The sequence below is a fragment of the Panthera onca genome, chromosome E3 (assembly GCF_046562875.1).
Source record: "Panthera onca isolate mPanOnc1 chromosome E3, mPanOnc1 haplotype 2, whole genome shotgun sequence".
In the NCBI taxonomy this organism is placed as follows: Eukaryota; Metazoa; Chordata; class Mammalia; order Carnivora; family Felidae; genus Panthera; species Panthera onca.
Genome location: NC_138354.1, coordinates 10,640,441 through 10,667,928, shown reverse-complemented (window position 1 = coordinate 10,667,928; position 27,488 = coordinate 10,640,441). Strand labels below are relative to the sequence as shown.

Genomic DNA, 27,488 nt, shown 5'->3' with positions numbered 1-27,488 from the left:
CACCCGTGAAATGGTCCTCAAGACCAGAGAGCAACCTGGTGGAGTTCACTGAGAGAACACAGAGAACTGGCCCCGGGGGAAGAGGCCGGCCGGGGTCCTTCATGGTCTCATGGACACTGTGGGGGCCACACCGGCCCTCTCACCACGGCTCAGGTGGAAACCCAGTGCGGGTGGACTGGCCCATGGTGCCCTCTGAGGGCAGAACGGGAGAGGGCGCCCTGACCCAGGAGCCAACCCACTCCACGCCCGACCGGCTGAGGCCCCCCCGTGAAAGCCCCCCGCACCTGCCCTGCAGGAAGGAGACTTACCACTTACTTGGGCCCTGAGCATCTCGGTTTGGGACATCAAGGCTACCACCTCTTTGTCCCTTTTGTTCAGCTTGTCCTGCAGGCCTAGGGGAGAAGGGAGAGACAAGGGGTCTGTCTGCAGTGTTCCAGGTGCAGGGGCGGAGGGGGTGGCCTTCCCGCAAGAACCCTAAAACGAGGCCACATTTGGCCTCCAGGGTCCAAACGCTCCCCCACACCAGCCCTCTCTCCGGGTAACCCACTCTGGGTAAGAGACTCCAACACTGTGTGGTCTCGGGCCACTTAACTCTCAGAGTCTCAGTTTCCTCGAGTGAGAAATTGGGGTCCCGGTACCCGTGTCACCCAGTCGTGTGGGTTCGAATACTGGATAGCCTCAGAGCAGTGCTAAAAAAGATAATCTATGGAAAGTGCAAGAAACATTACATTTCTGTACGCTACTTTATAAATGTAATGCCAATATAAATACCAATACGATTTTAGTTCTTATGGAACTAAATCAGCTGATTCTATTTCTGTTTTTGTTTTTTTTAATTTTTTTTTAATGTTTATTTATTTTTGAGACAGAGAGAGACAGAGCATGAACGGGGGAGGGGCAGAGAGAGAGGGAGACACAGAATCGGAAGCAGGCTCCAGGCTCCGAGCCGTCAGCCCAGAGCCCGACGCGGGGCTCAAACTCACGGACCGCGAGATCGTGACCTGAGCTGAAGTCGGACGCTTAACCGACTGAGCCACTCAGGCGCCCCTCTATTTTTGTTTTAAAGCTTATTTATTTATTTTGAGAGAGAGCGAGAGAGAGAGAGGGCACGGGTGCTCACACGCACGAGTGGGGGAGGGGTAGAGAGAGAGAGGGAGACAGAGAATCCCAAGCAGGCTCCGGGCTGTCAGCACAGAGCCTGACACGGGGCTTTATCTCGCGAACCGTGAGATCATGACCTGAGCTGAAATCAAGAGTGGGATGTCTGACTGAGCCACCCCAGGGGCCCCCAGACTAGCTTATTCTAAAGCCACCTGGACAATAAGCAAGTCTAGCCAAGAGAGTCTGGCAAACACTTCTTCAAGGCGTTAAACACAGAGATGCCATATGACCTAGCAACTCGAAGGTGCACACCCCCCAAAGAACTGGAAACAGGCACTTGCAAAGCACCTGCACATGTGTGCTTACAGCAACGCGACTCACAATAGCCAAAGGGTGGAAACAGACCAAATGTCCACCAACAGGCGGATGGATAAAAAGTGGAGCGTATGACGGCATATTATTCAGCCGTAAGCAGGAATGAACCTGGAATACAGTATGCTAAGTAAAAGCAGCCAGACATAAAAAGCCACATATTGTAGGATGCCTTCTAAAGTTTTTTTAATGCTTACTTATTACTTTGAGAGAGAGACAGAGCGTGAGCGGGGGAGAAGCAGAAAGAGAGGGAGACACAGAATCCGAAGCAGGCTCCGGGCTCTGAGCTGTCAGCACAGAGCCCGACGCGGGGCTCGATCTCACGGACGGTGAGATCGTGACCTGAGCCGAAGTCGGATGCTTCACTGACGGAGCCACCGGGGTGTCTCGGGATGCCATTTATGTCGATATCCAGAATGGGCAAATGCAGACAGAAAGCAGACTAGTGGTTGTCCGAGGCTGGGGAGTGACTGATAATGGGTATGGGATTTCCTTCTGCGGAGATGAGAATGATTTGGAACTAGACAGAGGTAGTGGTCGCACGAGACCGTGAATGTACCGAATGCCCACTGAATTGCTCACTTTAAAACAGTTAATTCTATGTTAATGTTGCATCAGCTTAAAAAAAAAAAAAAAAAAGAACAGGCAAAAAATTTTGAAAAAGCAGAGCAGGAAAGGCTAGGCTTGCAGTCATTATGATATAAATAAAGCTTCAATAATTAAAACGTTATAGAACTGGCCCACGAACAGACAGGTTACTAATGGAATAGAAGGTCCAGAAATAAAGTCAGTTATATAAAGGAATTTGAAGGTGGTAAGATTAGTAATTTGAATCAGTGGAGAGCTTGAAACGAGGAAACTAGAAGAAAACATGGGATACAGTTTAAAAATGAGAAGCCCAGAAGCCAAAAAAGAAAAGATTGACTTTTAAATGATTTATTAAAAAAATTTTTGGGGCGCCTGGGTGGCTCAGTCGGTTAAGCGTCCGACTTCGGCTCAGGTCACGATCTCGCGGTCTGTGAGTTCGAGCCCCGCGTCAGGCTCTGGGCAGATGGCTCAGAGCCTGGAGCCTGTTTCTGATTCTGTGTCTCCCTCTCTCTCTGCCCCTCCCCCGTTCATGCTCTGTCTCTCTCTGTCCCAAAAAGAAATAAAAAACGTTGAAAAAAAAAAAATTAAAAAAAAAAAAAAAAAAAAAAAAAACGTTAAAAAAAAATTTTTTTTTAACGTTTATTTATTTTTGAGAGAGAGAGTGAGTGCAAGTGGGGGGTGGGGCAGGGAGGGCGCAGAGAGAGAGAGAGAGAGAGAGAGAGAGAGAAAGATTTTGAAGCAGGCTTCAGGCTCTGAGCTGTCAGCACAGAGCCCAAAGCGGGGCATGAACTCACGAACCACAAGAGCATGACCTGAGCCAAAGTCAGACACTTAACCGGCTGAGCCACCCATGTGCCCCTATTTATTATTTTATTTTTTGAGAGACAGAGAGAGAGAGAGAGAAAGAGAGAGAGAGCCCATGTGCACACGTGAGCAGGGGAGAGGCAGAGGGAAAGGGAGAGAATCTTAAGCAGGCTGCATCCCCAGCACAGAGCCTGACGTAGGGCTCAATCTCACGACCCTGGGATCGTGACCTGGACCGAAATCAAGAGTCAGCAGCTTAACTGACTGAGCCACCCAGGTGCCCCAGAAAAGAACGATTTGAAACAAATCCGCACGGCACATACGACCCTGAGAAAAGTCCAAAGACAAACCACAAATGGGGAAGGAATGTTTGCAATGTCGTACCTAGTTTGTAAAAAATCAACAGAAAGATGAACCACCCGCGAGGAACAACATGGGCAAAAGACGCCAAGTGGAACTGGAAAGGAAGCTTCGCTCACAGTAAGAGAGAGGCAAGGTGAAGTTATCTCACGGGAGAACCACTCGGACTGGCAAAGGTCACAAAGTCTGATGAAGTTTGTTGGCGGTGAGGCTCGTGGGGAAACACACTTTGAACCACAGCGTTCGGGGGTTAAACCCGTTGGAGCCCCAAAGAGGGGAAGGTAATTCACTGAAGCAGTGGTTACAATAGACTGGAAACCGTTGATAAGAACGGCCTCCAAGATGCGGCATCATTAAATGGAAAGGAGAAAGGGGGGCTGGACAGCAGGGAGGCGTGGTACCATCCGGTACTTACGGGTTTGGATGTGCATAAACATGTCTGGAAAGTAAACTGAGGTTGGCCAACGCGGTGCCTTTAGGGAGGGAACTCCGGCAACGCGGAGGGGGGACAGGGGTGGGGGGAGGCGGTGAGCAGAGGGCGGGCAGATGACGTCAAACAAAAAGCCCAGGGTCCCACCCAGCCCAGCAGCCACTCACCCTCCACAGTCTCCTTCATCCTGACCTTCTCCCCTGAAATGTCGTTGGACTCGATCATCTGAAAGAAGGTTCTGGTAAGAGGGATGCTTGGCCCCTGCCCCTGCCCCAGCCGGCCCACCTCACCCCTACACAGGGTGGCTCTCAGGGACTTGGTACGGTGGCAAGGATGTTCTCGGTCCTGCCTTCCTGACAAGAGAGGACCCCCGCCTGCCCCCAGCGCCCCCGAAGGCTGTTTGTGCAGCTCCCGTGTGAACACCTCCCACTCCTTCCTTTGTTGAAAACATCTATTATATTAAACACATGTCTCCTTCCCTGGGACGCCCACAGAGATTAGTCCTGGAAGTCTGTTTCCATCATCTTCCAGAGGCGAAATCCCAGCCTTGGTTTCCACCCGTAAAACAAGCATCGGCTGTCCGAGGGCTGCGAACGAACGCAGAGCACGCCCCGGGGCCAGCTCCCGAGGAACTTTAATAAATGCTACTACTTTTTAATAATAAACCCAGAAACCAAAGAAGAAAAGATCAATTAAGAAAAAAAAAAAAACCTCTGAATGGCAAACATTAACAGGCTCCCCACGGCTTCTTGGAAAAAAGTTTTCAGCCTCCTGCCCAAGCAGGCTCTCCTCTGAGCATGCTGTCTGCCAGTCTAACACTGCGGATCAGATCGGCCCAGAGCGGAGCAGGCAGTCACCTCCATCAACCTGCCGCTCATACTTCTGCTCATACATCCCAAGCCCCTTTTTAAGTCTCAGCCCATTGTCTCTGCACTGAAACCTCTGCATCTGGGAGTCATGTGGGTCCTGGCCAAGGCCCCCGGTGTGTGGAAATGAAGAGAAGGGCCTTGCTGAGATCACCGCCCACTCCTTGGACTAAGGTCTGTGACCAAGAGGAAGGGACTGTCCTCTGGAACCACAGCAGTCTAAAACCTCCTCTGCTACAGGAGTCCAGTTGCTGGGGTCCCAGGCCTGACTACCCCTGCTCTGAGAAGGCAGTGAGGCCATTTGCACACAAGCTACTCAGAGACTGTTCCTTTTCGCTCTGCCCAGGATCCTGGGACGGCACTTGCTAAAACAGTCCCTCCCTGGGAGAAAGGGGGCAGAAAAGCCTGCCACCCTGGGAGGATAAGGCATCATGCAGGCAGGGCTCCTTTTATGAAAAAGATATCCTGTTCCTTGAAACTCCCCAACACTTCCTTATTGCTGGAACGCTAACTTCTAGTTCAAAGGCACAAGGGGAATCAGAAACTCGCGAAGCCCCAGGGCCCGTATGAAGGCAATGACCATGCTGCCAGCTGTCCTTCGGGTAGGGTTTGACTTTTGTCATCCTGGGCACCCTTTGTTGGCCTCCAGCTGTGGGGCTGGACTTGACCTCTGCCTCTGGTGGGCGGGAAACCCTGGGAAAGTTTCTCCGTCTCAGCCTCGGTTTGCTCATCTGTGAAACAGAGCGAACGCTGCCCTAGCAAGAGTTAAGGTGAGAAAAGGCAACGTCGGTCCTGACCCCCCTCCACCTCCCAGCGCCCACTCTGGAGGCCCCCACACTGTGGCCGCTGGACGGCTGCTCGGGCTCATTAGGACTGGCGAGAGGGAGCCACCCGCAGCTCAGGTCACCTGGGTCGGCATTAGGGTGGGAGACGGGACACCCCCCCTGGGGACAGGCAGAGCTCCAGCCCCACGGAGCTCCCGGCTGCTGGCTCCTGGGGGAGGGCCGGGAGCCTGCGCAGTAGGACACGTGTGGGAGACGCAGAGACCCGGGGATCGGGAGGAAGCCTGTGCTCTGTGCTGGGGTACGCACCTCTGCGGGCCTGGGCTGCGGGGGCCCAGCCAGGTCAGCTCAGGCCACCTCGGGTCCCCACGGTCACCCTGCACTACTGACGGAGGCACGAGAGGTGCCCTCTGTTCTCGGCCGGGCCTGGCTGGGAAGAGGGGGCCGGCCGACACCGGGGCCCCCGTGACTGTGGGGGCTCCCCCCCCCCCTGCCCCCCCCCCCCCCCGCCCGGCAGGAGAGGCGGCCGCCTACGTTGCCGTGCTGGGACGAGCGCAAGGACTCCACGGCCTGCAGTCTGTTTTCGGCAACCAGAAGCCTCTCCCGCAGCCTCTCGGCCTCCTGCTTGCTCTGGGCTTCCGACCGCTGGAGCAGCTCGTGGTCCAGCATCTTCTTCTCGGCCAGGGAGATCTGCTCCTTGAGGAACTCGATGGCCTGTGCCTGGCCCCGGTACTCCGCGTCCAGCTTCTCCAGCTCGTGCACCCGCAGCTCGGCGTCGCGGCGCTGGTCCTGGGCCTCCTGCAGCTCCAGCCGGTGCTGGCTGGCCTGCACCTCCAGCTGGGCCTGCCAGTGCTGCCGCAGCCCCGCCAGCTCCTCCTGGGCCTCCTGCAGCTTCTGCCGCAGCCCCTCCTTCTCCTTGACGTGCACGGCGGTCTCGATGTCGTGCTTGGCTCGCAGGTTGCCCAGCTCCAGCTGGTGCTCCATCTTGATGCCCTCCATCACGGCCTTCAGCTCCCCAATCTCCTTCTGCTGGGCCCCCGGGCCCGAGTTCAGGGTGGCCTTGAGGTCCTCCAGGGACTTCTGGTGGTCCGAGGCCAGCGAGTCCAGCTTGGACTTCCAGTTGTCCATGAGCCCCATGTTCTCGCTGGTGGCCTGCTGCACCTTGGCCTTGAGGTCCACCACCTCCTGTGCGTACCTCTCGTTGGCCGCCCGCAGCTTCTCCACCTCCGCCTGGTAGGCCCGCAGGGCCTTCTCGTATTTGTCCCGCAGCACGCCGCTCTCCCTCTGGTGCTCCTTGCTGGCCGACAGCAGCCGCTCGCGCAGCCGCAGGGTCTCGGCGGCCTCGGGGTGGTCGGCGGGTGGCGGGCCCGAGCGCAGCAGACATTGCTGGAGCTCCTTGATCTCGCCGCGCCGAAGGCTCAGCTCCTCTTCCAGCTGCAGCACGCGCGACTTCTCGGCCACCGTGGTCAGCTGCCGGGGAGAGAGGGAGACCGAGGTCAGCGGGCCGGCGGGAGGGCGAGGGGCCGTGGCCGGGGCAGGGGCGGGCCCCGGCCCCGCGGGGGAGGTTCGTGGAGGGGAAGGGCGCCCACCCCGCCGGGGCGTCCCGGCCTCCGGAAGGACTCCCTGGGCTTGCGGCCCTGTGATTCCGGGACGGGACGGTCCCCGCTGCCCTTGGTGGCTTGGGACACATCAGTGGTTAAAAGAAACCACTTGTTGGAGGTTCTGGCTTTCTTTAGGAGGGAATTTTGCATTATCTGGCAGCCGGATGGGTCGATTCGCGGAGGGGCTGGCCAGAGAAGGGTCTGGTTTAACTCAGGCGGTACAAAGTTAATGCTCCCAGACCCACCTCCTGATGGAAAACGGAGATCAGAGGCTGCGTCTTCCAAAAACCCATTTGGATCACGACAGTGGTCATGGATTTGGAAACAGTGCATTCATCGACACGTTTTAAGTCTTTCGCTAACTTAAAACTGTTTCTGAAGGTGACCTGTAGTTCAATAAATCTGCTTTTGTTTTTATAATCAGGCTGAACCCTAGATCAAGGCGCCTCAGTGTGGGGGGCTCCAGCCTGTCAACGTGACTGGGTCAGTTTCTGCAGGCAGAGCCTCCATGCACACGTGTGTGTACCACACGAGCACGTACGGTCACCCAGCGACGGCCAGGGTGTGCAAAGGGACCCGTGTGTGTCTCCAGACTCCCCCCGACACACGCACACACTCGCGTGCCGAGGCGGGCCTGCAGAAACCGACCGTGGCTCGCCCCACAGCCCTCCCTGCTCAGATGGTTTGAACTGATCGCTGCTAGCTGGCTGTTTAGCTCCACTGCCAGAACCGCAGCTGGGCTGGGCTGGCCAGCTGTTTGGACGTGGGTACCTGCACAGGGGGCCCGGCCCCGGGAAAGGTATGGTGGGCACCGAGGGGCCGGCGGGGCCCAGAACCCGGACCTGGGCCTTGGCAGGACCTCCCCCTTGCTCCAGCAGAGATTTCCCTAGTCTGCTGTATCTCACCAGCCCCACCCTGGGTCTGACACGGAACCTCACGCCCTATGGACATCCCCACTCCCCAAAAGCCCCAGGTCCTTCTGGCTGGCCCCTCCTGCAACCATAGTTAAGATCCCCTAGGGGGCGCCCGGGTGGCTCAGTCGGTTAAGCGGTTAAGCTTCAGCTCAGGCCATGATCTCAAGGTGCGTGAGTTTGAGCCCTACATCAGGCTCACTGCTGTCAGTGAAGAAAGAGCCTGCTTTGGATCCTCTCTCGCTCAAAAATAAATAAACATTAAAAAAAAAAAAAACAAAACCCTAGGCTAGAGAAACTTCGGTCTGCAGCCCCCTGACCGCCCGCCTTCCTCAGCCTCCCCAGCCCAGGGAGAAGGGAGGTGCCCCATATAAGGGGCAGGACGTTCCCGAGAGGCACCCCATTTCTGAACACGACAAAGCCTTGTTGTGGCAGTGCATGGGGCGGGTGGGGGGGGGGGGCGGGGTCTCACAGGACATTCCCAGCCAGTGGGACCCTGAGCCGGGGCCCGAAGTCCCGGACAATCAAGACCCCCTGCTCCCCAATGGGCGTCACGTGGCAATGGGGTGGAAGGGTTCCCAAGCCTCGACTTCCCTCCTAGAAGGGGCTCAGAAGGCAAAACAATGAGGAAAGCAGCCAAAGACAGAGAAAATAATAAAACAGAGAAGCCGAAGGAGGCGTGATGGGGCCGGAGGGCGGCGTTACCCTGTTGTCGGCTAGTTCCCGGAGCAGACGCTCGGCCTGCGCCTTCTCCAGCAGCAGCCTCTGTTCCAGCTCCCCAATGCGCGCGTGCTCCAGCTGCGTCTGGGTCTGGTCCACCCGGGGCGGGTGGGGAGGCGGGCCAGGGGAGAGGAGTACAGGGCAGAGGAAGCCAGAGGAAGAGAGAGAAAGAGAGAGAGAGAGAGAGAGAGAGAGAGAGAGAGAGAGAGGCGGCGTCATCTTCCGTGAACAAGACAGGAGAGCGGGTCAAGGAGAGAGGGTGGCTCCGGGACAGAGGAGGTCTGGGGAGGGGACCGGGCTGGGTGGGTTTAATGGCAGAGGAGGGGCGGCCGCCACCCCGCCCCAGCCACCCCGCCCCTGGAGAGGGTGGCAAGAGGGCCCCGCGGTTCCTGCCGTGCTCCCCAGGTGGTCAGTCCTTCCCCTGGAGGCTCTGGGGAGGGGCCCCAGCCTCCTCGCGCTCCCCATCGGGCTACTGCTCATTTTAGGCACAGGATCCTACACACAGGAGGCCCTCAGGATGGATGTGTCAGCAAATGAACCCAGGACTCCTGGCCCCGGGGGCCTGAGTTGAAAGTATAAGAACCAATCCGATGGGAAGGTTTTAAAAAAATCTGTCTACCCCCCTTGCAAGGCCCTGCTTCCCGCTGCCCTGCCCAGAGCCCGGAGGGTCAGTGCCCCCCCCCCGCCCCCCCGGGGGCCCCGCGGAGGAGGCCCGGTCTCCCAAAAGCACCAGAATGCTTTTGTCCTAGGTTCACAGGCCAACAAAGCCCGACGTTCTCAGGGCATCCAGCCTGGCATTTGGGTTTCCTCTAACAGATCTGCAAGGGTGGCAGGGGCCAAGGGTGCCGGCTCCAGGGCCCCCGGGGCAAACTGGAGACCCAAGTTCATGATGGGGAGAAGCCAGAGAGTCCTCCTCAGCCTCCCCCATCCAGGAGAAGCAGTTTAAGGCCAATCTGTGTGGCCATTCCGACGAGGCGGGACTTAGCCACACACATGCCCGTCTCTGGCAAGGGTGACGGGGACAGTGTAAACCCATCTGAGAAACACGCTTGCCATTCATACAGAGCTAGAGAGACGTTAACGTCCTCTGGCCTGTGATCTTATGCCTGCCAGTTTTCCTAAAGGAACAAGTGAAAAAGTACTCTACTCTCTCTCTCAAAGAGGGCGGCAGGCCACAGCGCTCACGAGCAGCCATGCTCCGTCTCTTCCAGAAAATTACAGGCTGACCGTGGTGTCTCCGGGGCCTCGCGCCCACCCTCCTCTCCCACAGAGGCTGGGCACCGCCACTCTGCCCGGGACCCACGCTAGGTGGCGCATGCCTGGTGGCCCCATGGGCAAGAAAGAGCCCGCAGCTCCACATTTCAAGGCAGCTTTACTTGGTGCTCCCAACAGGACTCCCCACACCCTCCCACCCAGCCCCATCAACCACTTTCCCAACTTCTAGACTCCTGGTCTGCGGGTTGGGGTCTCCATGGAGGCACAGGGGGGTCCAGTGTAATTGCTTCAGATGCTTGCTTAAGATAAACGCAACCACCGGACCCCGGAGGGCGGAAAATAGCCTTAGAGGCTAGATTTTAGGTGGGGTGAAGGACCTGGTCTTCCATCTGCTCTGGGGACACCGGGCAGGGTGGGAGGAGCGAGGCCACCACGTTCCTGCTTGTCACTCGCGGGTCCCCCGGAGTCGATGGTCGTAAAGCTACGGTCAAGCTGTGCGAGGCGGTGCAGGGGTGGCTGCGACTTTTGTCTGGTGCGCTAACTTTAGAACCCAACCCCCGCATAAGGGGCGTCTCGGCTGTCTCCCCGTGTCACAGGAGGGAGCGGCGACTCCAGAGTCAGAGCCTCGGGTGCAGAATCACACAACTCTGGCAGGCCCAGAACTCAGACGCCCCAGATGTCAGGACTGGTGTCTTTTCCCCTGAGCCGGCCTCACTCCATGGAGGGGAGACACAGATTTCTAGCAGCAACACGGGCCATCGAAGGAGGGTCCTGAAGTCGGGGACCCCCACTTCCTGCCGCAACTCAAATCCGGGAGCTCAGCCAAGCCTTACCTACGCCCTACTTGTAGTTCGTCTTCCCCTCGCAGACCCTGTGTCCGCACCTTTGCGAGGCACAGAGCCACCGCCTTGGGGTACCCCTCGGGTAACTGAGGCCTGGAAACGTTCTTTAGTGGGGGGAGCAGATTCCCCACCTGCCCTGGGGGCTCCCGAAGGTCAAAGGCACACATCACCGCTCGTGACCTTCTCTGAGGTCTCACACAGCACAAATCAACAAAGAGGATTCTGAGTTCCTAAGCCCGGCCCTTAGTGTTACCGTGCGCTTCCCATGCAAGTGAAAAGTAAGTAGCAAAATCATAACACGAGACCCCTGGATGATTAAACCACCACCACCACACCCCAAGAAGGTCACGTCTAAGGCGGCTACCCGACGTCCCCACTCAGGAGGCAGCAGGGAGCGGTACGCACATTTCCCTGATGCAAGGTGGCAAAGATCTGTTCCAGAACCATAAGACACGTCCACAGCCCGTGGCCTGGGGTCGCCACCCTGGGAGAAGCACTTGCCCGCGCTCCTGACCTGTTCTGGCAGCAGGGACATAAGGGTGAGTGAGACAGAAAGGGTCCCGGCCCCTGCAGGGCGCCCATCGCGGGGAAAGACGCAAACAATGCAGTGCTACGGACAAGGCACCGGGCAGGGGGCGCGGGGGACGGAGAGAAGAGCAGAGAGGCAGAGGTGGCCTCTCTGAGATACAATTAGAGGCGAGGCCTGAAGGAGAAGCAGGAACCAGCACACGGAGAAGCTCAGAGGCAGAGCTGGGGGCGTCAGAGCAGCTCGGTGCCTGGAGCACAGGTGCACAAGGCCTGGGTCCAAGTGTCTTCTCTGGGCCACCCTGAAAGAGCCTTGGCTTATCTGGGGCCGTGGATCCGGACGGGTGAGCAGGGAAGGGGCAGGGTCTGGTCTACCTTTTCAAGAGATTCGGACAGATGTCTGCGGTCTGTTTTAAAAATAACACGAGAGAGGGCTGGGGGTGGGGGTAGCTAGGGTAAGACTGGCCGTGAGTTGATAATCACTGAAGCCCGCTGACGGGCGAATGAACCTACTTACGTAGGTTCAAACTTTCCCACCGTTAAAAATCTAAAGGCTGTAGCGGCACCTGGGCGGCTCAGTTGGTTGAGCGTCAGACTCTTGATTTCGGCTCAGGTCATGATCTCACGGTCCGTGAGTTCGAGCCCCACATTGGGCTCTGTGCCGACAGCGCAGACCCTGCTTGGGGTTCTCTCTCTCTCTCTCTCTCTCTCTCTCTCTCTCTGCCCCTCCCCGCTCATGCTCTCTCTCAAAACAAATAAATGAACATTAAAAAAAAAATTTAACAAGCTAGGGTGTCTGGCTTCAGCGTGGAGAATGGGCAGTGGAAGAACACGGGAGGAGACATAAGTGTCAAGTCGGGGTTGGTGCACATGTCCGAGGCGAGGTGCTGTGGCCTGGCCCGGGTAGGTGGTCGTGGGGAAGAAGATAATTTCAGAAGCAAGGTCAAGGTCAAGAGGACTTTTTGACGGAGAGATGAGGGAAAGAGAAGATTCAAGACGAATCAGCCGTGGGCCCAACTGCTGAGCTGGGTATCGGAGGGCGTGGGGGGCAGGAACACACGGCACGTTTGGGACGCTCTACTGGGTTGAACGTCGTCCCCCCACATCTCACATTCACCCGGAACCTCAGAATGGCACTCTGTTTGGAAGGTCTTCCCGCACGTGGTTAGTGAAGAAGTCATCCTGGATCTAAGTTGGCCCCAAACCCAGGGACTGGTGTCCTTATAAGAGGGGCCAAGCCAGAGACATGGGGACATGCAGGGACGAGGGCCATGCGGCGACAGAGACAGTGACGCGGTCACAAGCCGAGGAACGTCGAGGGCTGCCAGTGACCCTACCGGAGCTGGGAGTGAGGCACGGAACAGATTCTCCCTCAGAGCCTCCGAGGGAAGCCAAGCCTGCCAATCCCTTGATTTCAGACTGCTGGCTTCCAGAACAGTGAGAGAGTAAGTCTGCGTTGTTTTCAGCCACCGAGTTGCGGTCATTTGTTACAGCCACCCCAGGAAAATGCTGCAGGCGGTGGTCTCCCCCTGCTCCTGGCGGAGATGGCCAATAGGCACGCCGGTGTGGAGCTCGGGGGGAGACCAGAGGTATCACGGGCTCACAGAGGACACAGACTGGCACGGACTGGAAGGTCTCAGGGGCAGCGCAGACCGAGGGGCGAACGGACCCTTGGACAGGCCAACATTTCGATCAGGAAGGAGGCTAAGAGGCTGGAACTGGGGAGTGAGGCCAGGAGGGGGACAAGCAGAGAGAGGGGGTGACAGCTGGAGGGAGACCAGGAGTTCGCAGGAATGTTCTGGGTTTTATTTTTGACTCTTAAGATGGGTGGGGATGAGTGGGACGTTGGGACCATTTGTGTTATGGTCGTCACGAATATGATCATAACAAAAGCAGCAGCAAGGCGACTCCAGTGCCCCTTTGGCTGACTGTTGCCGTCTATTCCTGTCTCTCCCTGTGTCCCCCACTTGGAGCTGTAGGATCGGCTGAAGGGAGGGTGGCCAGGAGTCACACAGTGAGAGAGAGAGACACACACAGACGTGCAGCCTGAGCACGAGTCAAGCAAGAGAAGAGGGAAGTCCCTGAGCAGAGAAGGAAAGGGCTTGGCTTGGCTCCTGAGGCTATTTCTTGCTTTGCGTCCTTGAACTGCTGGTGACACTTCCCCGTAGCCTTCAAAGCGAGGAGGGGTCTCTGTCCCTTGCAACCACGGGCGCTTTTGCCAGAAGCCCATCCCAACTCCTGCAAGAGGGTAGCTGCCCAGCAGGAAAGCCATCCAGACGCAACCACGCGACCGGTCCCCGCGGCTAAGAGGGAGACGTACAACAGATCGTCCTAACGCCAGGCTGGGGCTCCTACATCGGGGCTGCACCCCGACATCCATCCTTTAAAAAGGCTCAGGCAACAAAATCTGCTCCCAGAGGGGCAGCTGGCAGTGACCCTATACAGATCACACACGTCCCTCCCGATGAGCAAACTGAGGCCCAGGAAGGGAAGAGGCTGTCCAAGGTCAGTCAGGGCCCGGCCAGCGTGGGGAGGACTGAATCACTGTCCCCTGCCCCATCCGGCAGCTCCAGGAGCCCTCGTCCCTTGTTGCCTCCCAGGGAGCAGGGAGGACCACAGCAGTGAGCCATTCCTGCCTGCCCAACTGTGGCCTCGTGAGCCCCGAGGTCTCCACACAGCATGGTGAGGAGAGCTGGGGCGGCGGGGGACGTTTACTGACCGATGGGAGCATCCCCCGTCCCTCAGCTCAGGAGGGTGTGGAACGGAGGGCGGAAGGTTCACCTCTGCCCAGACCACCCGTCCAGCAGTTGTAACTGAGGTGCCATCACTGGTCATCCTTATGGGCTGAGCTCAGGAACCAGGAGTCCTGGGTCCTGGTCCCAGGGACTGCTGCCTTGCCCCGTGCCTGGGTGACAACCTTTGGCTTTCTGAGGCTGTCTGGCCAGCTACAAGTTCTGTGACTCAACAGCAAGCTACCCCCAGCCAAAGTTTCACCCGGAATCCAAGAACCCAAGGGATACCATTTAGGACTATTGTCCAACAAAGAAGGGACAGGGGAGCCCAGCCACTATGTCCTCAGGCCACATCCTGGGGATACTCAGTTCATCCCGCCCAGGTGCAAAACAAAAGGAACCACGGCCCCTCTGGGGCTCCTGGAGCTGAGCCATCCCGCCTCTGACACCCGAGTCTCTTGTGACCTGCCCCCTCCCCATTCTCCCAGGGGACCCTCCTGGGTTTCTCCCCCCACATGCCCCCAGCCCCCTCCCAAGGGGCCAGAGTTGCTGCCTGGACCTCAGGACCATCTGCCCTGCGAGGGCTGGGCCGGGGTTGCGGAGCGAGGCGGGGAGGGGCGGTCCTCTGGCCATTACCTCCAGGTCTCCCTTGGTGATGGATTCCTCCTCCACTCGGAACTGCAGATCCTCCACCTTCCTGCAGGGGGAGACGGGGCTGAGCGCGCGTCGCCCAGAGCGGTGGGCGTCGCCCAGTGCCGGCAGAGATGGGCGAGGCCACCAGGTGCTCAGACCCCGCAGAAGGCACTGTCCCAGGGTCATGGCCGATGGGGGCAGGGCCTCCTGGAAAGTTCCGGGCCTCCCAAATTCCCACCGTGTGCTCTACTCAGAGGCCGCCGGCCTCTCTAAAATGGGGGCGTGGAAGCCAACGTCCTTCCTCCCTAGGGTGGCGGTGGGACCGGGCGGCAGAACAGGCTGTAAATTGAAGCACATTGGTGCTGGGAACCTCACTGCCTACCGAACAGACCAATCTGCGGGGACAGAGGGAAGGGGCGGGGGGGGTTTCTTCCCCTGCCGACCTCATTCTCATCCCCTCCCCTCAAAATCGGCCAGGGCTGCTCCGTGATGAGGGCCCCCACTGCCCCGCTGCGGGCATTGGCAGGGACCCTCCGGGAGGCACATTCACCCACCCACACGCCAAGACAGCACAGGGGAGACACGGACACGGTAACAGCTCACCAAGCTGCTCTTCCCGGGGCCTCCTGACAGCTCCCGGCATACGGGTGAGGAGATGGGGCCCAGAAAGGGCAAGAGACCTGCCCAAGGTCACCCAGCAGGTATAGGGCCCTGAACACAACCCCCGGGGCATCTTCAAGTTTTTATTTGTCAGCATCAGGCGTGTCGCCATGGGAACCAGATGTGTGGGCCCCGAGAACAGTCTCAGGCAGATATAAATAAACTCTTCTCTCTCCAAGTCAGACTGTAACAACAGCCTGTGGCTCACAGGCCTCGGCTGAAAGCCCAAACCCAGACCCAAGGTGAGGGCTGAGGGTGGGGGCTGCCTGAGGCGTGGGGGAGCGGAGGGAGCCACAGAAATCTGAATATCAGCCAGGAGACAGAAGCCCCGGGCCGAGAGAAGCCCTGTCCCCTGTCAGCTCTGTCCCATCGGGTGACCCAGGATCAAGTCAGGCCAGAGGCCCTACACCGAGGGAACCACAGTCCCGGCTCGTCACTGAGGCAGGAGGGAAAGAACCACATCATCACCAGCAGGCCGGTGGCCTCAGGCGAATCCCTCGCCTGCTCTGAGCCTCAGTGTTTTCATCTGTGACACGGGGGCAATACCTGCCTCCTGGGCTCGTGGTAGGATTGAGAGAGACCTGGGACCAGGGAAAGCGCTCAGCAGGGGGCTGACACCTCAAAACACGGTGCTTCTCTGAGCCTCAGTCTCCAGACGCAGACAAGCTGGGAGCCGAACACACAGCACACAGCCCAGAGGGGTGCTCCGCAATGTGAACCGGTCTGGGGCATGGGAGAACCCCTAGTTCGGCGAACCCCCCCACCGAGTCTGGATGGAGAGCAGCGGACGGACATGGTGACTCCCAGGCGGGGCGCTTCCCTCCAGCCTGCAGAGATGGGGATCATCACCCCACTTTGCAGATGAGGGGCAGGCCCGCGGGGCTCACGCCACTGGTCAGGGTGACGCAGCCAGGGTGTGGCGGAGGTCCTGAGCCCGGGCTCCACCTGGCCATCGCTAACAAGGCCCAGAGAAGTGCCCCCCGGGACCAGGGCAGGGGTGGCACACACCTTCTCTCCTCCTCCAGCTGGTTGGACAGGTCTGCCTTCTCCTTCCGCACACTCTCCACGAGCAGCCGGGCCCGCTGCAGCTTCTCCTCTGCTTCTGCAACATACTGGGCCCCGAGCAAGGGCCGGGACGGGGTCAGCCTCCTCCCGGAACCAGGCTCCAGGTGGCAGAGGCCACTCCCGCCACCATCACGCCCCTGCCAGCTGGCCAGGCACAGACCGTGGGCCAAGCTTCGAGGGAGGAGGGCCTGGCTGAGTGCCGGGCATGGCAGAGGCCAGCCTCTGGCCCACCGGTCCCCAATCCCCTCCATGTCCCTCAACACCTAAGGGTCTAAGACTCCGCTGTCTGCTAAAGGCCTCTGTGACAGCCTGGCCTTAATGATTCCAGCACTTGAGGGTGGGGTGAGCCAGGCTCCGAACGGGGACGGGGACCCAGGAAGGATCTCTCACGCAGGAGACAAACATCTACATCAGGGAAGAGGAAACACTGGACAGCAGGAGACTCAAGGTTACGGGCGAGGGCTCGCCTCCCTGAAATCCAGCACATGGAGCTACTTCAGGGCATGATCTGGAACGTGGACGGTTGTAGACAAAAAACGTGTAGACGAGTATATTCAGACAAAGTGAGTAATTGGGAATAACCCGAACAACTACAGGGACGGGCTGCGTCGGTAAGGACACGCCCCATGATGGATGGGAACACAGCCGTTCAAACAGGGAAGAATTTTCCATGACCCAGAAAACGCTCCCGCTATAGCAAGTCAGAAAGAGCACGATATACCCAGGTTCTGGATCCATCAGGAGGAGGAGGGGTCTTCGTATCCTCTGCACACCCCTAGTTCTCTCTGCATGAGGGTGACTCACAGAACTGGCCCGGGGAGGCTGCTGGCGCCCTCTGGGTGCCCCCACCGCCCCGCCAGCCCAGCTACCTGCTCATGCTGGGCCTTGAGCAGGGCGATCTCCTTCTCCACTTCACAGATGTGGCTCGTGGCCTTGGCCACCTCGGCCCGCTCCAGGTCCCGCTCAGCCAGCAGCTGCTCGATGTGCTGCTGCTTCTCCTTCAGCGCCTCTTGCAAGGCAGTTGTGCCCGATATCTTGCGGGCATAACGCGAAGAGGTCTCCGTGAGCTGCAGGAAGGCGTGGGTGCAGGCAGGACTCAGGGATCTGGAGTACCATCCAGACGACAGCTGGAGCACCTCAACTCCCAGGGTCCTGCTCCTCCCTGCCAGTGCCCTAGACAATCTACGCAGGGGGGAATCGTGATGTTTGAGATCCAAGGAACGCTCCCCAAATCTCAGGAGAGTCACGGCCTCTGACAGTCACGGCACCTGGGCTCTGCCTCATGGTGGCCTCCCTCACCTGGATTGCATGCTCTGGAGACATCCTAGACCCCCAACCTAGACTGGGCTTGCACAGAAGACCCTCTGTCCAGTAGGGCAGCCTCACCTTCTCCCCTCACCCAGGGTGACTGTGGCAACCTTTCGACTCCCTGCTCTGCACCTGTATTGCCTACCCTCTACCCATATCACTTGTCCTGTACCCGTATGACCCTCCTTAACTCCCAGGAAAGGGGTTAGGCTACTGATAAATCAGTAACACAAAAATAACAATAAATGTAAATGGATCAATCTTCTCTATTGAAAGATATGGACTTTCATCTTTGTTTTTCTTTTTCTTTTTCTACGCCCAATGTAGGGCTTGAACTCATGACCCTAAGATCAAGGGTTGCATACACTACTGAGACAGTCAGACACCCCTAAGCTTTCATCTTTGTTCAAAAACCCCACAGAGGGATGGGGCGCCTGGGTGGCTCAGTCGGTTAAGTGTCTAACTCTTGATTTTGGCTCAGGTCATGATCTCACGGTTTGTGAGTTCGAGCCCTGCATCGGGCTCTGTGTTGACAGCTTGGAGCCAGCTTAGGATTTTCTGTTTCAATCTCTCTTCCCCTCCCCCACTTGTGTTCCTGCTCTATCTCAAAAATAAATAAATAAACATAAAACAAAAAACAAAAAGCAAAAAACCAAACTCACAGAGGAATACTTGGAACCAGAGCAGGAGCAAGTCAGGGGTCACTGGCTCACCTGGCTCCTTCTATCCCAATCCCCCCCCCCCCCCCACCACACACACACCAGGTTAACCCTCCCCGGCTCCACCCTCACCAGTCCACTGCGGCTGGGCCGGCCCCCCACGGAGGAGGCCACCGAACTGACAGAGCTGATGGAAGAACTGCTGGGGCTGTGGGTCAGTGCCGAGACACCCATGGCCATGCGCTTGGTCTTCTTGGCCTTGGCAGGGCTGGTGGACGGGAAGCCGATGCGTATTACCTTGTGGATGGGGGCAAAGAGGCCAAACTTGGGCGGGCATTGGAAGTACCTGGGGAGGCAGGACAGACACACACTGCCGTCATGGTCCCACAGCCTGGAGCCACCCCTAGCCTACCTGAGCAGAGAGGTTTGGCCTTGGGGGTCCCAGCACCCTCACCCCACGACCAATGGATGGGACTCCCAGAAATGGAATAACAGTGAGTACAGTCTGAGATTCTCTGCAGCCATAAGTAGCCAGTGGGCATATTTTGGAGGGGAAGGGAATTATTGAGCACCCACTCTGTGCCAGTCCCTTTACATGAGTGCTATTTTCAATCCCCCAACCAGTCTACTGTTATCCACATTTCACAGATGAGGAGATTTAGGCTCAGAGAGGTTAAGTAACTTGCCTGAAGTCACCCAGCTGGTTAAGTGGCAAAGCCAGGACAGGACCCCCCAGTCTTCTGGGTTTGGCTCCCTCACACCATTCAGTGCCCCCCCCCTCCCAGCCACATCTACAGCCCCACTCTCATGACTGCCCCTGGGCTACCCCAGCCCCAAGGAACGCCACTGGCCCTCTGTGCACAATGCTTCCAGCACAGAGCAACAAAAGCCTGAAGGAGATGCCTTGGAGGTGGGGGCTGAGGCTCCCAACCTGGCCCTGAATTCTGAGAGCAAGAGTGAGTGGAAACATCCATCTTGAGAACAGGAAGGCCAAGTGTTGTCCCAGAAACTCTGGATTGTCTTCTCCCAGAACCTTCCTGGGCACAGATTCCACATGGGACCAGAGAGCTGGTGCTGTCCAGTTTCTGACTCTCCTCGAAACTGCCACCCCATCCCGCCTCTTCCTGTATGCAGGTCTTTGCTGGGACTGTCCTCCCCCCCCCCCCCCGCCCCGATAGAGCAGATCTTCCTCAAGCCATTCCAAAAACAAAACCCTACTTCCCTTCAAGACCTGGTTCAAGTATGGTTCCTCCCCTGGCAGCTTGGCCTGCACCACCTTGGCCACTCCTTTTCAGAGTTGTCACAGCCTCCCCTGGGCCACACAATCTAGCCTCGGGACAGCCAACACAGGCTCTTGGGCCATTGGGCCTTAGCCCCACGCCCCTGCCACACACTGCTCACCCAGGACATCACACCCCCAGCCCCAGCCTTAGACCCTCTTGACCCAGCAGAACAGGCAGTCAGCTCTAATCAGGGACAGCAAGGGACCTGGAACCCAGTGGTGACACCACTCATAGCTGCTGGACACGGGCCAGTATCGGATTATTTCCTGTATCACCCAGGGGAACTCCCGGAAGGCAGGAACCGCCTCCTCTTTTCTAGGGCTCCTACCCCACGTGTGGCATGGAAGAGGGAACACAGAACCAATGACCCACTTAGCACTTGCCCGTGACTCTGTGCGACCTTGAGCAATGACCTCTCTGGCCTCTGTTCTCTCACCTGTAAAATGGGGGTGCTTTTCGCAGCGCCTGCCTCAGGCAGAAGGAAGCTGGCAGCATCTATACCGTGGTGAGTGGCCCAGCTACCCACAATGAGGGTACCCACAGCTACCCTCAATGCTGACCTCCTCCGATGCCCCAGCCCTTGCACCCACCCACCCCCGGAAGAGCAGCCCCCTCCCAGACTCCCCCGGGGGAAGCCCGCCATACCTGGTACCCGCCACCGCCCCATCGTTCTTCCCGAGGGGCTCGTCCAGCTCCACACCGCACCACTCGCCCTTGGCAAAGTCTGTCTCCCCCACGTACCGCACCACACCCGTCTTCGTCCCGCCGACCTGTTGGCGCACAGAGACACTCAGGTCCAGAGGACGCAGCGGGCACAGGCAGGGATGGCCAGGCTCATCTCCCCTCTCCCTTCCAGTGTGCAGGGGAGAAGGAAGAGGGGGTGAGGAGGAGGAGAGGCCCGAGGACAGCAGCGAGGGATACGGGTAAAACCAGAGCTTCCCAGGGCTGTCCCGTGCAAGGGCTCTGGAGACAGACCGACGTGCACTGAAACGCTGCCACTTACACGCTGTGTGAGCTTGGGCAAGTTGCCTAACCTCTCTGAGCTTCAGCATCGTCGCCTCCAAAAAGTTAGTTAGTTAGTTAGTTAGTTATTTTCCCCCCTTCCTGAGGATTAAGCACTGAATGTGTGCTGTCTGGCAATACCATTATCAATACCTAACGTGTCGATAAACGTTATCCTTAAAAAATGGTTAAATGATGGTTGGCTGCTGTGTGGCTCAGTCGGTTGGGCGTCCGACTTCGGCTCAGGTCATGATCTCGCAGCCTGTGGGTTCGAGCCCCGCGTCGGGCTCTGGGCTGACAGCTCGGAGCCTGGAGCCTGCTTCGGATTCTGTGTCTCCCTCTCTCTCTCTGCTCCTCCCCCATTCATGCTCTGTCTCTCTCTGTCTCAAAAATAAATAAACATTAAAAAAAAAAAAAAAGCACATGAAGAAATAACCTATTGGAGCCCTTGCATAATGGACAATAATTTTTACTCTAGCCTCACTTTTGCTTAATTGAGGTAAAATTCCCATAGCATAAAATTCACCCCTTTGACCACTATAAAGTGCAGAGCCCTGGGGCTTTTTAGTATATTCGCAACCATCATGTTTCTGGTCCCGGGACATTTTCATCCCCCCCCCCCCCAAGAAACTCTGCGCCCAGAAGCAGACCCCCACCCCCACCCCCAGGCAACCACTCTTTTCTACAGATTGCCTGATTCTGGCCATTTCCCAGAAGTGGAATTATCAGCGTGTGACCTTCTGTGTCTAGTTTTCCTTCATTTGGCATCATGTTCTCAAGGTCCACCCACGTCTATCCGTGGAAGCACTTCATTCCCTTTTATGAATTCCAGCATACGGGTTCCGTCCCATTTTGTCCGTCCGTTCGTCCGCTCTTAAGACACGTGGGTCGTTTCCAGTGGTTCCAGTAAACCACCGTGAATCAAGGGGCCGTGCACATCCACATACAGGTCGTTGTGTGAACGCCTGCTTCCAATTCTCTTGCTTCCCTCACGGTTGAAGGCGTCGGGCTGGGTCTCTTCCTCCAGCCTTTCGAAGCTCCCTCTCTCTGTTTCCAGGGTGGCTGTTGACAAGTTCCAAGCCGACCTGAGTCCCGATCCTTCGGGCGAGCCCGTCTGCCCACTCCAGAAACGGGCAGAGCTTGCTCTGTCTCAGGGCTGTACAGGCACATGGTGAGGTGCGTTGGGTGTGGGCCTCGTCCCTTGCCTGGGCTCCCGTGGGCCCTCTCAACCAAGAAACCCTTGTCAATCCCGGGGAATTTTCTCGCATTCCTTCTTTGACTTCTACCCTCCTCTTCCTGTTTCCTTTCTGGAACCACTACATTTGGAAGCTGGATCACCTGGAAGGTTCTCTGAGGGTATTATTTTCTCTCCTGTTTCCATCTGTCTTTTCATTCTACTTCCTGGGAGATTTCCTCAAACTTATCTCTTAAAAAAATTTTTTTAATGTTTATTTATTTTTGAGAGAGAGAGAGAGAGAGAGAGAGAGACAGAGTGTGAGTGGGGACAGAGCAGAGAGAGAAGGAGACACAGAATCTGAAGCAGGCTCCAGGCTCCGAGCTGTCAGCACAGACCCCGATGTGGGGCTTGAACCCACAAACCGTGAGATCAGGACCTGAGCCGAAGTCAGGTGCTTAAGTGACTGAGACACTCAGGTGCCCCTAATTTATCTTTTTTTTAAAAAAGTCATCTCTAGGGGCGCCTGGGTGGCGCAGTCGGTTAATCGTCCGACTTCAGCCAGGTCACGATCTCGCGGTCCGTGAGTTCGAGCCCCGCGTCGGGCTCTGGGCTGATGGCTCGGAGCCTGGAGCCTGTTCCCAATTCTGTGTCTCCCTCTCTCTCTGCCCCTCCCCCGTTCATGCTCTGTCTCTCTCTGTCCCAAAAATAAATAAAAAACGTTGAAAAAAAAAAATTAAAAATAAATAAATAAATAAAAAATTAAAAAGTCATCTCTATGCCCCAAAGTGGGACTTGAACTCACGACCCCAAAATCAAGAGCTGCATGCTCTACTGACTGAGCCAGCCAGGCGCCTCCTCAAATCGATCTTCTAATGCTTCTGTGGAGTTTCTTATATGTGTCATACTTTTTTGCTTTCCCAGAGCATTTTTGTTCACTGAACATTCATACTCACGTACATAGTGGTGTTCTGTTCAGATCTAATGCCTGTAGGACCTTCTCTAATTTGTTAGAGGACTGGCCACTTTCCCCAGAAAAGCTTCTTGTGCTCACCCTGAGGAGGGTTCTAGAAGACGCCAGCGGGGAAAGGGGGTCAGCCATCAGGATAGAAATTTCATTGCATTGGGGCGTATGGGCGGTTCTGTCGGTTGAGCGTCTGACTCCTGAGTTCAGCTCAAGTCATGATCTCTTTGGTTTGCGGGATCGAGCCCCATGTCCGGCTCTGCACTGAGAGTGCGGGGCCTGCTTGGGATTCTCATCTCTCTCCCTCTCTCTGCCCCTCCCTTTGCTCCCTGTCTCTTCTCAAAAGTAAATACACATCAAAAAAAATTTTTTTTAAATGTGCATAGCTTGGGACACTTGGGTGGCTCAGTCGGTTAAGTGTCCAACTTCAGCTCAGGTCGTGATCTCGCGGTTCACCAGTTCGAGCCCCGCCTCGGGCTCTGTGCTGACGGCTCAGAGCCCGGAGCCTGCTTCGGATTCTGTGTCTCCTTCTCCCTCTGCCCCTCGCCCGCTTGTGTGTGCATGCACACGCGCTCTCTCTCTCAAAACAAACATTAAAAAATAAACAAATAAAACATGAAATACATACACACGGTAAATAAACATTAAAAGAAAAAAAAAACCTCCCTTCCCTGTCGTTCTCAGGCAGGTTCAGGGAAGAGTGGAAGCAGACATGCGTGTTTATCCATCGTGTTTGCCGGAACCTAAATGTTACCTCCTCTGACACCCCCAAGTGTGCCTCACGTGTGCCTGAAAGGGACCAGCTCGCTAATCAAAACTCACTCCACTCCCAACGTCTCCCCCACACCGACTGCCTGCCGGGCACATCGAGGACACGATTTCTAAACGTCACAGCGCTATGCAGTGTGCAGCATTACTCCACTCCTAGATGAAGAGACTGAGGTTCAGAGTAGTCAGGGAGCGGAAAAGCCTGCTGGACCTCTCTCTCTTGCTTCTTCGGTCCTCGCGGGGCACAGCTACCAGGCTCCCCTCAGGCGGGGGTCTGTGGCTACAAGTGCACTACCCACCTCTCCCCGGCCCGGGAGGGTACTGCCTCACCCTTGGTCCTCAGCTGCCTCCGGACCCAAATCCTCTCCTTGTCCCTTCCTCCTCCTACAGCACAACGGAGCCAGGTGGGTACCCTCCCCGAGCTGGGAGCAAGGCAGAGGCAATGGAGAAGTTTCCAGAGGGGATGGGTGTGGCACTGACCGCCCCACCCTGGTCAGCACAACCTCGGGACACCGGTCTCCCCGACGACCCCCGAGATTCTGCTCACCGAGACCCCAGCCCGGGTGTGGCAGGCCTCACCCTCCAGATGGAGGACATCAGCCTCTTCTCTCTCTCTTTTTTTGATATAATCCTTCTTTACTTTAAAAAAGTTAATAGACTTCTTGGAGGCAATTTTAGGTTTATAGAAAATGTGATTAGGTGGCTTAGTCAGTTGAGCGTCCGACTCTTGATTTTGGCTCAGGGCATGATCCCAGGGTCAGGGGATCGAGCTCCGCACTGAGCCTATTCAAGATTCTCCCTCTTTAGGGGCACCTGGGTGGCTCAGCCGGTTAAGCGTCCGACTCTTGATTTTGGCTCAGGTCATGATCTGTTTGTGGGTTCGAGCCCTGCATCGGGCTGGACATTGGGGAGCCTGCTTGGGATATTCTGTCTCTCACCTGCTCTCTCTCTCCAAATGCGTAAACTTAAAAAAAAAAAATGAATAAATAAAAGAGAACACTCCCTGGCACCCAGCCCCACTGCGTGCCAGGCCCCAGCCTCCCCTTTGCTCCACCCGCAGGTTATTTGGGCCGAACACCAACTGCATCCCAGGTCTCCCAGAGCAACGCTGGTGGGCAGGCCAGGCTCATCTGTTTCTCAGGGACTTTCCTCTGAGGAAGTCAAAACTGGTGACTCACTTCAAATGCACGCCTCTGCCACAGATCAGGGTAGCGCCCACACGGCGAGAGAACGGGGCCCCCGGGCCGTCCAGCTCAGCTCTGCCATCAGGAGGAGGGGCAGGGCGGGGGCATGCCGGGCCCACGTCACAGGGCTGCTGAGAGCACGGCGAGGGGCTCACGGCCAAGGCCGGACCAGCACCTGCCGGGATGCTGTGTTGGGGGGAGGGGGTGGTACTGGTGGGAAGAAGGGCTGGCCGGGAAGAAGGGTCGTTCTCGGGAGATGAGGGGACAGAAGCAAGCGGTCCCTCGGTGGCCCTCCCTGACGGTGTCCACAGCTGCTGATGTGACCAACCGCCAGCGAGAAGAACCTGGGGTTCAACTAGCCTGTGCAGCCCCGACACGGGGCCAGCGGCGCCTTGCTCGCTCAGGACCACCCCCCGGGGCCCTGAGTGGTTCATTCAGCATCTTCCTGGCACCAGGCTCTGCGGTGGGCCCTAGGGGCCCAGCCGTTGTGGACAAAACAGACAAGGCCCGTGGTCAAGGCGCTCTCGGCCGTGGCAGGAAACCGGCAGTGGAGGAGGAGGAAGTGGACTCCTGCTGTTAATCCAAGCGGTTGGAGGGGCTGGGCAGGGTGACATCAGAGGCCTCTCTCTCCGAGAAGAGCCCATGGGGCAGAGGCCTCGCGGACGGGGGGTATCGAGCTGTGGGAAGCTCTGGGGGACAGTGTCCCCTGTGCAGGGACCAGCCCGGGACACTGGAGGAGAGGACAGAAGGCGGATGCGGCCGGGCTCGGCCAGGGAGGGAGGGACGCCGGGTGGCCCGAGGGTGGGCGGGCAGTTGACAAGGGTCTGGGGGCCATGGGAAGGCAGGTGGGCCTTATCTCAGGTGAGATGGGAACCTGTGCGGTGCAGGGACCTGGGTGGGGGCAGGGAGACCAAGGAGGAGGCGGGCCCTCCGTCCAAGAGAGAGGAGCCTCCCAGGGGAGGCGGTAGGATGGGGACAGATTCCGGTGTGTTTTCGAGACAGCACCGGGGACTTCCAGATGAGTCGCATGGCTGGGGAGGAGAGAAAAACAGGGCACAAGGCTGAGTCCCAAGTTCCTGGCCTGGTCGCTGGAGAGGCAGGTGAGTGTTCACAAGGACGGGGAAGACGGGAAGAGCAGGTCAGGGACGGGGTGGGGGATAAACACATGAGTTCTGCCTGGGGCATGTGTGACAGGTTGACCCATGTCCCCTAAAAGAGATACATTCAAGTCCTGACTCCCCCGTCCCTCCCCATACCTGTGAATGTGACCTTATTTATTTATTTATTTTTAAAATTTTTAAAAATTTTGTCTTAATGTTTATTTTTGAGAGGAGAGAGAGAGAGAGCATGGAGGGGAGGCGCAGAGAGAGGGAGACACAGAATCGGAAGCAGGCTCCAGGCTCCGAGCTGTCAGCACAGAGCCCGATGTGGGACTCGAACTCATAGACCGCAAGACCATGACCTGAGCTGAAGTCAGACACTCAACCCACCGAGCCACCCAAGCACCCCACCTTACTTATTTATTTTAAAGTTTATTTATTTTAGTTACTTATTTTGAGAGAGCATTTTGCTCTCTAGCAAGCGTGAGTGGGGGGAAGGGCAGAGAGAGAGACAGGGAAAGAGAGAGAATCCCCAGCAGGCTCCACACCGCCAGTGTGGAGCTCGAACTCACAAACCACGAGATCATGACCTGAGCCAAAATCCAGAGTCGGATGCTTAACTGACTGAGCCACCCGGGCGCCCTGAATGTGATCTTATTATTATTAATTATATTATTATGTTTGTATTATTTAAAGCTGAGGTCCTTCAGACGGGATTAAGTGAGGGGAAGTCATTAGCATGGGCCCTAATGGGATGTGACTGGTGTTCTTATAAGAAGAGGAGAGACACGGACACACCGAGAGAAGAGACCGTGTGAAGGTGCAGGGAGGGGCTGGGTGAGGTGGCTGCCGGCCAAGGAATGCCACGGGATGCCAGCAGCCTCCAGAACCGAAGAGAAAGGCACGGAATGGGTTCTTCTCTTGGTCCTTCAGAGAGCGAATGGCCCTGCCAGCACCTTTGACTTGAGATTGCTAACCCCCAGAACGGAGAGAAAACCCCCTTCCTGTACAGGACTAGTTGGTGGCAGCTGTTAGAGCAGCCCCGGGAAAGTAACACACACTAAGCAGGGATGCTGCGTAAGCACTTGATCTAAGACACCAGCCACCCCTGGGCAGTGGGACGCCCCATGTGTCCCGACTGTTCTAAGTCACAGGCCCAGATGGTTCCAGCAGGGAGACTGCACAGGGGGAGACGAGCCAAGGCTGGAGTTTGGACCTGACCTGAGGCAAGGAACACCTCCCTGCTGGCCAAGGAGGTAGGAGGAAAGCTGGGGTGGGGGGAGGGAGGAAGAAAGTGCTTCCAGAAGGAGGCAGGGAGATGGACGGTGCCCAGTTCTGCCGGGAGGGGACATAAAGCCAGGACAGAGAACCGGTCGCTCTAACTTGTACTGTGCAGATCTGTGGCAGCCTCAGTTTCCCCAGAGCAGAGGGTGCTGGACAGCAGGGGTGGAGACCGCGTGCACAGAGGGGGCTTTCAAGCGTTTAGCTGAAGGGAGGTCAGAGAAGTGGGCATGGCTGGAATAGACATCGGGCAGGGGCTCAGTTTTGCGGTTTTTTTTTAATGTTTATTTATTTTTGACAGAGAGAGACAGAGCACGAGCAGGGGAGGGGCAGAGAGCGAGGCAGACACAGAATCCGAAGCAGGCTCCAGGCTCTGAACCGTCAGCACAGAACCCGGCGCGGGGCTAACCCATGGAACGCGAGATCATGACCTGAGCTGAAGTCAGACGCTCAACCAACTGAGCCACCCAGGCGCCCCTCAGTTTGTTTTTAAGGTGGGCGCAGCCAGGGCAAGCGTGTGGGGAGACTGGAAAGGGGGACCCAGAAAGGAAAAAAGAG

General features: G+C 57.1%; 1 protein-coding gene across 4 annotated transcripts in view; it reads right to left on the bottom strand.

Annotated features, from left to right (window-relative positions):
* Window positions 1-27,488, bottom strand: part of CLIP2 (CAP-Gly domain containing linker protein 2) — a 74,853-nt gene that overhangs the window by 7,682 nt on the left and 39,683 nt on the right. For 3 of the 4 annotated variants that reach the window (XM_060649169.3, XM_060649171.3, XM_060649170.3), the window contains 9 exons: window positions 20,103-20,227; window positions 18,307-18,520; window positions 17,077-17,274; window positions 16,151-16,254; window positions 14,486-14,546; window positions 8,521-8,625; window positions 5,838-6,773; window positions 3,823-3,880; window positions 309-392 (listed from right to left, as the gene is read on the bottom strand). In XM_060649169.3, the coding sequence (XP_060505152.1) occupies window positions 309-392; window positions 3,823-3,880; window positions 5,838-6,773; window positions 8,521-8,625; window positions 14,486-14,546; window positions 16,151-16,254; window positions 17,077-17,274; window positions 18,307-18,520; window positions 20,103-20,227 (1,885 nt within the window). The remainder of the gene's footprint in view (window positions 1-308; window positions 393-3,822; window positions 3,881-5,837; window positions 6,774-8,520; window positions 8,626-14,485; window positions 14,547-16,150; window positions 16,255-17,076; window positions 17,275-18,306; window positions 18,521-20,102; window positions 20,228-27,488) is intronic. The other variant, XM_060649172.3, reaches the window with a different exon arrangement.